The sequence below is a fragment of the Azolla caroliniana genome, unplaced genomic scaffold, assembly GCF_043228905.1.
Source record: "Azolla caroliniana isolate FFs.n. ecotype wild unplaced genomic scaffold, voAzoCaro1.0.p SCAF_1, whole genome shotgun sequence".
Lineage (NCBI taxonomy): Eukaryota > Viridiplantae > Streptophyta > Polypodiopsida > Salviniales > Salviniaceae > Azolla > Azolla caroliniana.
The window spans coordinates 2,596,851-2,609,101 of NW_028230436.1; the positions used below are offsets into that span (position 1 = coordinate 2,596,851).

General features: G+C 38.6%; 1 protein-coding gene across 1 annotated transcript in view; it reads left to right on the forward strand.

The window, feature by feature from the left end:
* The window catches only part of LOC147868286 (uncharacterized), a 6,373-nt gene extending 4,974 nt beyond the window's left edge, over positions 1–1,399 (forward strand). The window contains exon 10 of the mRNA XM_087317488.1: positions 1,099–1,399. Coding sequence (XP_087173614.1) covers positions 1,099–1,377 — 279 coding nt within the window. The 3' untranslated portion in view covers positions 1,378–1,399. The remainder of the gene's footprint in view (positions 1–1,098) is intronic.
* The last annotated feature ends 10,852 nt before the right edge of the window (positions 1,400–12,251 follow it).

The window sequence follows — 12,251 nt, forward strand, 5'->3', positions numbered from 1 at the left end:
AAAACTATAACAGACGACTAGGCTTGAAACTATTATGTGCGTGGTTTTTGCGTATTAAAGTTCAGGTAATCATTTAATTAATCTGGAATAGTGTATTTAAATGTATCTCTTTGTTGATCGCTATTAAGCATTATACTTGGCTGAGGTATTATTCTCTGGAAGTAACTCAGTTAAGCAGATTAGAGTATTTGTGCTGGTGCTGGTGTCAAGATATATACATACATACATACATACATACATATATATATATATATATATATATATATATATATATATATATATATATATATATATATATATATATATTGAATTGAGAAGAGAAGGAGGCTCTTGATTTGGGTTATTCCTTTCTATAACCAGAGATATTAGCTAGGAAGCCTTATCCAAATGGAGATGAATATCTAGTTTCCTTCTAGAAAGATAAGTGCAATATCTAGTACTTTCAAATGCTAGTATGTTCAGTAGCTCGATAGGAAGTTCCAAACATGTACGAGAGAAGAGCTAGGGAGAACTACTTACTGTCTGTACAGCTCCTGAAGCTATGTCAATATTATTGGCTATACTGCATCAACACTGAGGGCCAACACCCTAACAATGTGTATATCCTGGCTATTTATGGTGGATGACTAGGGCAGAATTAACGGCATGGGGTTGGGAGGTTACAACCCCTTCAACTAATAGCCTAGAAAATGTAGGGCAACTCTATTTCGGTGCAAGTCATGCTGAATCTCTATGATTGGGTGTTGGGTCTATGTTCAGTGGTCTTACACAATGGGTATGGCATTTATATCAAATTGAAATGGGGATTATATAGCAGTAAACCAAATAATAGCAAAGCTTATGGTTGTGGCTCAAATCTAAAGCTATAGGTCTAAAATGTTTTTTACAATATTCTTCCAAACAAATGTCAATGATAAGGCTTATGGTTTATTATGTTACATCATTCTCCCAAACAAATGGCGTTGCATTCCAGTTTAAACAGTTGCATTGTTACCAATTCAAAACATTGGTGTTATTAGTGGGCATAAAGAAGAATGCTTTAGAACTGAAATTCCAACTTATGGATTAACCATTTCCTTCTTCTTTTCTGTTATGCAGGACGTTTTCCTTTTTGCTGCAGATAGAAGGGGTGTAAGTCTCCTTGCCAAAGTCACAAGCAGCCAAGGGGATGATGTAACCTCCAAACTCAGGAAGAAAGGAATCTCTCCTCCGGAATGGGAATTTAAAGAACTTCGGTTATCATTCAAGGAAGAGGTTGAGGATCTGAATGGATTCTGTAGCATGTTAGGGGATATGGAGAAAGAGTCTCTGATTGCTCTTAATCAGGCAAAGGCCAAAGCATATCCTATTGATGAAGATGAGCTTGCTGAAGCTTGATTTCATCAAAAATATGTCGAACACCCAAGTGAAAGCATTGGCCATGTTAGAGTATCATTTCATCTATTGATCTTCTCATCAAGCTAAAGTATCGACAACGTGGAAACAAGTTTATGCAAATATTCATCAGAGTATGTATATGAGTGACTTATATAATGTTATCTAAATTGATATAAAGTGGCAATCTATGAAATGGAAAGCGGTGTTGGTTTCAGCAAAGTATTTGTTAAAACAGCTTAAAACTTTTTATTTTTGTAGTCTTGGTGGTTTAGTGAAAGATGTGAAAATTTTGGTGCATTGGCATAATCCAATTATGTACACGTGATTATGCTATGATTTTATGATGTACATTCACAATATTTGTGGCTCACGAACCTTGAATGATTGTCAATTATGGACAGTGTTCACAGCATCATGATTTTCTAATTGGTGAAAGGATTGAGCAAGATTATGTAAGTTTGTAAGTTGTTTGCAATCAATCTCTTAACACATTAGTATAAAAAGCATATTCTCTTGAAGGAATGCTGTATGTCTTTAATGACAGTGCCTGCCTTTTTGTAAGCTTGGTTTTGAATCAAGAGGTCAGTCTGAAATTTAGGAAGGGTTTTTTTAATCCATAGTGTACATATGGCATCTATGCTCATAATTCAACTAATTCATGACAGAATTTCTCTCCTCTTCTCTTCATAAAAAAATGTTTATATATGAGATGTGAAAGATGTAGAGACCAGCCAAATTTTAATTAGATGTGGGCCAACAATTTATTGCTTATTATACAGCAAAACGACATGATTTGAGAGTATAACATTTATTGTCTGTACAAATTTGCATTATGCACTTTTGGATCTTTTCTTTGTTCATTAATTTGAATAGTCATTATCCATCCTTTCTGATTTATCACACTATACTCTAGAATTTCCAATGGAAGCACACTTTTCAAAAGCCTTGCCATCAAATAAATTTTCTTAGGATTGATAGTATGTGTCGCTAATCTAGTCTAGGTTTTGAAAGTTGTCAGCCATAGGTGTGTCTTATTACAATTTGATATAAGAGTGGAAATTAACATGTTCACACGTGATGAATGATATGGGATAAGTGAACAAGGTATGTGTGAACAAGAGTAGAAAGTTAATGGTTGTAGAAAGAGATGAAAAATGTGAGAAGGCTTTATTTACATGTGATTGGTTGGGCACAAGCCAAATGTCAACTTCGTGAATGTTAGAACATGTCCACCTTCAAACATTTTTTCCTAGCAACAATGCAATAAGAAAATAATGGAAGTGTTGAGAAGCAAAGAATGCTTAGAAAATAAGTAGGTCCAACGTTTGATTCTTGAAGACCCAAGGTATTGTCCCTACCCTTACTAGCAACCATGTCCTTGACAATACAATGTGCATTTGATAATTTGATTACCCTACTTCATTGTAATTTTATTAGAGTGAAAATGCCTTATTGATTCCTTTCTTCATCAATGCCCAATGAACCCACCTAGAAGCCTCCCATCTATGTTGTTGTAACAAAATGAATGATGTTATTGTTTCCTCCATAAGGGAACTCCGAGTAGTATTATTGCTGGTCAGAGCAACTTCAGCCATGATAACGAAAGCAAGTTCAAAGGTCTTGCTTTTTCCTTCAAGATTTTATTCGAAGCGCAAAGATTTTGTTCGTGATTTTGCAGGAGGGAGTATATATTGTAGGCTTGGTTTCAAACAACAATGCGAGACATGAAACAAACCACACATCTAGGCAAAGCAAACTGCCTACTGAACCGAGGGGGTGAGCCATGATTGAGCGAAACCGCGTTCTCATGACAGGACATTGGTGCAAAGGTGCCATGGGGCCATCGTGATAATCCTCAAAAGTCCGAGGGCCATAATGGTAGCCTGCGATGGGTATAACTTATAAGGTAATTTATGCATGCATATATGCGGCCAAATTAAGAGAGCAAAGAGGATTGGGCGTAGAAACTTTAGGAGCCTTTTTCTCGCAAAAGCGGATTGAAATTTAATTGATATATTATAAATTTATATGTATTTTATCCTTGTGTGAGCGTGTTCTCTTTTTGCATGCGCTTCTTCTTCTTCTCTCTCTCTCTCTCTCTCTCTCTCTAATTTTGGAGCTGCCTTCTCGGTCCTTTTTGGGTTAAAAAGAAAAAAGCAGAGCAGAGCAGTTCACTCCAAACACTTCTTCTTCTTCTACTACTATTACTATTCTATTTTATCCCCCTTCCTATTAATCCATTAATAATAAATCACAAGATAAACCGAGGTGAGAATTGGATTATCTTTTTTTGCTTTTATGATTTATTATGTAAATAAATAAATAAATAAATATATATATATATATCTAAAACCAAGATAAAGCGGACAAAGAATTGGATTTTCTTTTTTTGCTTTTATGATTTATTATCTAAATAAATAAGTAAATAAATAAATATATAACCACAGTACCCCCCCTTCTCTCTCTCTCTCTCTCTCTCTCTCTCTCTCCTCTCCCAAACAAAAGCCTGCGCAGGTAAAAAAAAAAAACAAAAACCCTAAAATTTACACCCCACCTCCTCTTTAATCTTCTTCTGATTCATGCTTCATCCTTCGCTTCTTCTCCCCCTCTTTCTAATCCTTCGTCCTTGCAGTCTTTCTCCTGCTTCCTCTAATTTTATTTAATGCCTATGCATTACCTGATTAATTTGTCAATCCTTCAATTTCGTCTAAATTATCATCATCATCTTCTTCTTCTTCATCTTCTAAATAATGGCTCCTCTGCCCGCTAATTCGGTTGAGATGTGCAGGCACGTCATCTTCAAACCCTACCTAACTTTGTATATAATTTCATTCTGATTGATATTCATCTCCCTGAACTAAAAAAGCCGTCCTTCATGATGCAGGAATTAGGTATGGCAGCTGATTATTCCCTTCATCTCTGTCTTGGCCCTATTGATCCTCCTGCACCATCCCCTGCCATCACAGATAAGAATATATTGATCAGGTCTTCAAAGAGTAGAGAAGACGAGAACCCTAACCCTGATAATCTGCTCCTTCCCCACCACCTTCACCATGTCCATGCAGCTCTTCTTCATCAGTCTCCGGCAATTGCCATGAGCTATGCAGGAGGCAGCCGCGGTAGCAGCTTTAATGGGGTATTAGGCAGCTATGGCGATAATATTGGATGTGACCAAGAAACCAATCATCCTTGGATATCTGCTACCGCCACTCCTGCCGTTGTTAACCCTAATTTCGTCATACCTTCTTCTGCATTACTCCTTAATAGCGTCCCCATCGAACCTTCTTCTAGCCTTAACAGTCCACCCAAGGCTTCTGAGATCTCCAACTTCTCCATTAAAACTTCCACAGACCTTAATACTTCCGCCGGGACAGCTTCTGAGAACCCTGCAGATTCCGCTCTATTAGCGTATGCAAACCCTAACGTCGACATTAAGAGTTCTTCAAACGAAAATGCCGCCATTACAGCTTCTGGCAACCCTAAAGATGTCTCCAGTAAAGCTTCTGTAAGCCCTGACCATTTCTCCATGAAAGATTCTTCAAACGATAATTCCTTCATTACAATCATATCTGCAAATGCCAATCCTTCATGTGCAGCTTCGGAAAACCACATTTGCGCCGCCAACGTAAAAATATGTGCAAAACCTTTTCCTGCACGTACATCGTCTGAAAACCATAATTCCTTCGTCAAAGTTTCATCTGCGAGCCCTAGTGCTTCCACTACCATTAATGCTTCTGCTACCACTTCGCCTTTGCCGAGTGATCTTTCAGCTAAAAGTGTGAAATTTGAGACATCTGGTAATAATACGTCTGTCACGAGAGTTTCGTCGCATTCTTCTTCTTGTTTTCCTTCAGGTTCAGCTATGGCGGAAGATCGATCGTCTCGGTTAGGGCCTGTGTGGATCGCGTCGTTCGTGAACTGTCAGAGCTATTTCTCGAAGTGCCAAGTCCACGTCAATCAGAGCGAAGAGAACCGGTTGGAGAAGAATCAGTTTTGCATAGACTGTGTGGGCGGCCCGATCTGTCCTCGTGGCCTGAAACGAGATCATGACGGCCATCGCACCCTCCAGGTCCGTAGAGCTTCCAAGTCAAACGCCATTAAGGCTACAGACATCCAAGAGCACGTCGATATTACAGGGATTCAGCAGTACACCATCAACAACGCAAAGATCGTCTTCCTGTGCAAACGGCCTTCTTCCACAGCCTCGGTCTCCAAGGATAGTCAAGCTCTCCATAGCCATAGCCATAGCCATAGCCATGACCATCCTCGCCAGCGGTCTTTCCAGGACTATATCCTTTCTAACCCTAACAGTAAGGCCTGTCATGCGCCTAAAGCTAGTTTTGATCAGGGTTCTAAAGCCTCCTGTCTTGCCTGTGGCAGAACCTTGCCTGATTCCATGAAGTTCTGCTCTCTTCAGTGTAAGCTTGAATCCATCGCGAAGAACATTGATGATCAGCATGTCAGATATAATACTACATCCAACAGAGTCTCGTCTCTATCGTCTCTGTCTCTTTCTCTTCAACCTAGTTCTGCAAACCCATATTCTTCTTCATCTTCGGCAGCTGCATTCGAGTATGACAGATATGGTGCTTCTTCTTCATCTAACTGTACTCATTTTCAAAGCATCTATCCCAAGGAGATTTCCTGTGCAGCGGGTTCGATCGATGACATGAAACCTGCTCTATTTCCTCTTCGAAAAAGAAGACCATCTTCATGTCCACCTCCTCCACGATATATCAAGAACTCATCCTGCACCAATGATATCTCTGGTTCTGCTTGTAAATTGAATTGTCATATCCAGAAGCTTCGCGCCAGCGCTGCTGCTGTACATTCTCAGGTTAAATCTATTAGTCCTGATAAAGAAGAAGGAGACGAAGAAGATGTCGATGGAAACGTGATGGTAAGATCAACTTCGTATTCTGCAGAGCCCGCCATGGGAGATAATCATGCCGTGGGGAGTAGGAAGAAGAAGAGGATCAATACTGTCAGGTCATTAGAAGCTCAGGTAATCAGTGGTCGCTGCTCTAATCCGCAGCATGATCTATCCTCAAGTAATTTATTAATGCAGACTAGTGTTGGTGTACCAAGATCTGATTGTGAGCTCCCTATGGAATCTCGAGCTAGGTTAAGGAAGAGCACAGCGAGGAGTAGCAGTAGTAATGCTCAGGAGATGAGAATGATGATTAACGCTAGCTCTGTTGCTGAGATTTCCATTAAAGCTGAACAATGTAAGGATTGTGTTTACTCTAATAAACATTCCTCGTCTCCTCCCGCCATCTCCATCTCCATTAAAGCTGCAACGACAGATGATCATCATGACTTCAGGACAGGATCGAATTCCACGGGTTATATTCCAGCAATATCTTCACAGTACAGTAATTATATTCATCATCATGTGAAGAAACGTTTGCACAAGAGGAAAGGCTTTCCTCGCCGGTCTCCCTTCCAATGACAGTATTACGATTCATGGACCATCTTCTTCTTCTTCTTCTTTCACAGGTGAATTTCTTCCTTTCTTTGTTCATTCTCGCCATTTTTTGTACATTCTAACCAAAAGCACAGCAAGATTAATTAAATTGAATATTTACGATCAAGAAGATTAAGAGCAAGGTTAAGGTTGAGATGGTCAAGATTGAGAAAAATGGACGCTAAGATTAAAGGACGTTTAGGAAGATTGGTATGCACTTTAGTAGTGTCCACTTTTGGGTGAACTGACATTGCAGTAAAAAATGTATATAGATAGCCATGGAATGAGCGGGAGAGTACTCTATATGGACTACACATTACAGGGAAACGTGCATACTAGACCAAAATCTTGAATAAACGCCAACTGAATATTGTTGTGGCAAAAAACTGACTAGGAGAAATTGCAGGTAACCAACAGCACCTTGGCATGTAGTTATACAATGCTTCTTTGCATTCTCTGAAACACATCTGATCTCTAGTTTGTATGAACAATTTGGAGCAAGCAAAATGTTATAATATATACTAGTCACAGATTTTAGCTCGTGATTCACCAAGTTCTAGAAGACATTCGTAATTAGCATTTTTTCTCACTGTAGTCAATTAGTGGATCTTGATCAACCTCATCTTTTTAAATTTTAGTTACATAGTAATTATGCTGCAGGATTGAAATGGTGCCACCTGGGCAGCTGCAGTGTACTATTACTACTTCAAAAGCTCTGGACTTGATCATCCCCATTTATAACAAGCAACCATTTAATCATGTACTTCATAGATCATTATGTTGCAATAATAATATAAATACACACTGTCAATAAGTCTGGTTGAGTTACTCATGGTGCCTAGACGAATGCTTGAATTTGCTGCGATGGAAGGGCGTATTATTCTGCCATTTTATTGTATTAAAAAACAACATACATGACTAACAATGCTTAATGTAGATTAAACTTATATTGTGTATATAATCATTCTATAGGAGAAGACTATAAAGGCTAATTGATATTATTTTGGAAAATTTCTCGTGGGCCAGATTGGTATACACGCGCGCACACACGCACATATAATCGTGTGCATGTGTGTGTGTTAGAATCCTTTCCTTCATATCTGTTCATTATAATGATTATACATCATAGAGTTGTGAAATGCCTATCTTTTCAGCAGCTTGATTAATTTGATGAATTAGATCCATTAGATGATGGCTATTTGTATATGTATTGATTGATTGATTTTAAGAGTTTCATCCTTGGTAGTAAGAGTATTTACACAAAATAAGAGTGTCATGGATTGAAATTTGAAATCAAACATCTTAAATATGTTTAAATTTTCATATTTTATATCCTTCATCCAAAATTGTAATTAATTATCATACTTGGCTCCATTAGCCCTATGCTCTGATGCATTAGATTGGGTCATGATTCATGAATTTGATGTACATTAATGATCGGGTAGGATTGTGTTAGAACAATGTATTTGATCTCCTATGAGCATGAGCCCATGGGATAGAAGAGGTTAGTTGACAAAAATGATCCTTCTTTGATGCACTTACCATCCCAAATCATGTTTGAATTGAATGTTTATCTTTGGTTTCAAACAAGGACGATTATTCATACCTTGGAATTCCAACATTGGCAACTTAGGGCACAACTCCTAGCTTGTCTTAGGTGTTGTGTAAAAGTTGGCTCCTATTTGCTTCTCCAATTGTTTCATCTGAATTCTTTTTATGAGAAGGGATTGCATTATGCATATATAGTAACTAGTTTACTAGTGATCTTTTGGTGGCGCTCCTTGATCTTTATCTTCTTTAAATCCATGAGAATTGTACTTAGACTTGGTAGCACTATGTGACATTAGACTTCCCACTTAGTTGTATCTCACAATTTGCAGAGCCACTCACAAATTGTATCACTCACTTAGTATAGTCTAGCAAATCCCTCAACATATAACTACTGCATAGAAGCAACTCCTCGACTAACAAGCTTTTCTTTATTAGTATGTTTGTTTTGAAGTGAGTGATGTCATGAGAGTCCATCGTGTTAAGCGAGTAATACAATATGCGAGTGACAATGTGCAATGTGACATATTCTAATTAAATATGTGAGCCTTGGTCTTATTGAATGCAACATAGACGTCAATTGAGTTGATGGCTCGATGATCAACATCGGGCTTTGCATTCTCTAGCAATGTCGTCTCATGAAGGAACAACAATTGTGACTTTGCCAAACATAGCGGTGGAGCATAATGTAGCAGTGGGTTGTTCCTTCTAAAGCTATATTATGGCTCAAGTGAATCTTTATCAAAGACAATTATGACATCTCAATCGATGGCTAATGTGACAATTATGATAACATTACCAATGCACAACTAGCTCCATGGAATCTTTTATTCCTCACGCACATTAAATTGCATTACAACTACATCCAATGCATCATACTCAAAGACTTACTAATTGACAAAGCATTTGGGTCATAAATCTTGGACAATTTCTATTGATGGTGCTTGGGTTATGTCTACTTCACCATGAAAAGTAGTGAGAATTAGATAAAGGTATATAAACCATGCCCCTCATCTTCTAGAAAGTGTTCATATAGATTGACTGTCATTTAAATGATTAGTTTTGCGCTTACTATTGTATCTTCCCCTATTTGTTATAGGTATTTTGTGTCAGTTTTTTTAATCATAATTAACCAAGATAATTAGGTTACTCTTGTGATAAGTTGTTAGACAACTAAATTTAGGTATTGGGTTTGAGTCTATACTTTCTCAATATTCTCTTAATTTAGTAAATGCCACTATAAAATGTAGGGGTTGAACATGGTCACCATCGAACCAACTAATCTACCAGTATGACCATCGCACGTTGATTAATTAAAGATATTCTATCAATAGTTGATATCATTTCATGAGTATGGACATTCTCTCAATGGTTCACTAACATATGCTTGTTAATTAGGGATTTTTCCATGGTGTAAATCCATCTAGAAATATCCACTTAACGATTGGCAAAAAAGGCGACACTATTAATACATAGGAAATAACACTAACTACATTCTAAGAAACCTCATACAAAGCGGCACAATTGCTTGACATGTTGATATATTGTGCTTGACATGTTGATAGCACTGCTTATCGATATTATGTATGTTGTAATAATCTAGAAAGGGTTTGTATCCCAAACTTCATATCACATGGCATTCATCAAAAAAATGGTATTGAAGCATTGGAAAGATTGGAGTGTGACCATATACATAAACTCCTCAACATTTAATTTTCTATCTTTGGTTTATACTCACATTTTTCCTATACGTCAAATGTTTGATTGCCCCTATTGCATAATTGTTTTTTTTAAACTAAAACAAGTTAGTAGCTAAACCATGCTCAATGAATAGGAAGGCAAGGAGAATTGCCACCAACAAAACCACTTCCTCTTTCCTCTTTCCTCTTGTAGTCTTGTGACTTGTTGCAACCGCAACTTCCGTCTCAAGTCCATGTTGTATGCAGCTTCTTCCAGTATCTCCGAAATGGAGTTTGTTGAAAAAAAAGTAGATAATTTGAGAAAGCTTTTATTTAGAGTAATAGATATCATTGCATTAAGAAACCTCCATAACTTGAGCATGCAAAATCCAAAGCTTACCATCTCAAGTTATAAAATACATGGGTTAATAGAAAATCGTTGGTGTTATGCAGAATCTTGTCTAAAAACATCACAAATTCTCTTATGATGAATGTTGCATAAATCTTTTATATATTTTCCATACAAAGGCAATGTTATAAGTTTTGGGCATTTTCATCATGGAAAGGGAATTTTCGGTTGTGGGCATCAATAAAGCTCTCCCTTGCTGGTAGGGTTGTGGTGGTGAACCATATTTTGTTGGGCACCATGTGGCATCCAGTGGCATGTTGGATGTTAGACAAAGCCTGCATAAAAAATATTAAGGCAATGGTGAGAGGCTTCTTGTGGTCGGGTAGAGACAATGAAAATGCATCAGCTAAAGTGGCGTGGGGTTGTTTAGTTAAGACAAAGAATGAGGGAGAACTTGGACTAGTGGATCCGGTTCACCAAAGTAAGGCTCTACTTGGTAAGCTTTTAGTGCGAAGTTTGCAACCCGGACCAGAATTGTGGAAGGTGCTCCTTAGGAATAGAGTTTACCTTTGGTGTCCTAGGAATGGTGGTCCTTGGCAGGCAAATACATGGTGGTTGTTCAGCCCAGCTTTAAAGTTGAAAGAACCGGCTAGCATGGAGGATAGAGTGGTTCACGCCATAATGAAGGCATGGTCAAGTTTAAGAGAAGGGTTAGTCTTAATGCAACCGAAAACATTGGATGAACAGCTACGACAACCGTTGTTTTGGAACCCTAAGATTAGAAGTGAAGATGGTAAGATGCTTGGACAACAAAAGTACTTGCCTTGGCGAAGATGCTAGGGTACACGATTCGGTCAGTACACGATTGGGAGGTTTTCAGCATGAAGAGGCGGACGGGTCAGACTATTAATTGTAGGATTACTGGAAGACTAGCGAAGGTAACCCAACTGATAGATGGGGTTGTTGATGGATTGGATAAGTTGCATGTGGAAGAGACAGTTTGGTCGGGCTGGTTTGTAGGTGAGGGTGACGCACAACTTATCCGTGGTAGGTGCTCAACTAGCGAGGATCGTTTGTGGGGTAACCAAAGTTCTTTGACAGATGATGGTAGGTGGATGGCAGTGTTGGAGGGTAAGTGGTGGCAATTGAACCCAGACCCTAAGACACTGGATCATGAGTGTAAAATATGGTTTTACGATAATAAGCCCTTATATGATTTGGAGTGAGACCCATTGGAGGTTTGGTGGCAGACACCAGGAACAAAAAACTTGAAAAAGTTTTTTGAATACAATACCAAGCTAGGAAGACGAATCGTTGGCTCCAAAACCGTGGATGCTGGAATGATTTGCAACAGCTGGAAGGATAAAGGCATTTCAGACGACGATTTGAAGTCGTTTTGGAGGAGACTATGGGCATTGGATATGCCAGAAAAAATTAAGGCTTGGTGGTGGCTTCTTAGCCACAAGGCGGTACATGTAGGCGAGTGGTTGAGCTCCCGTGGTGGTGAGGCTAGCTGTAAGTTATGTGGACAAGCTTTGGAATCAATCTCTCACTGTTTTTGGAATTGTACAGAGGCGATTAGCATTTGGAGTAGAAGCCTTCGAATCGTGGCAGCCTGTGGTGTGAGAGGGAACGTTGTATGGGGCTCAATACAAGGGTTGTCCTTAAAAGGGGAAAGCTGGGGTGAACAGTTAAACCCACAAGGACATGGATTTATAGTGCAGGGCGGTGGCGTGTTCCAATGTGATGGGGTGAGACCAGGCACAAATTCTGAAAATTTTGAGGAGATTTGGCTTATGGTGGCCTGTTTGACGGCCTGGCACATCTGGAT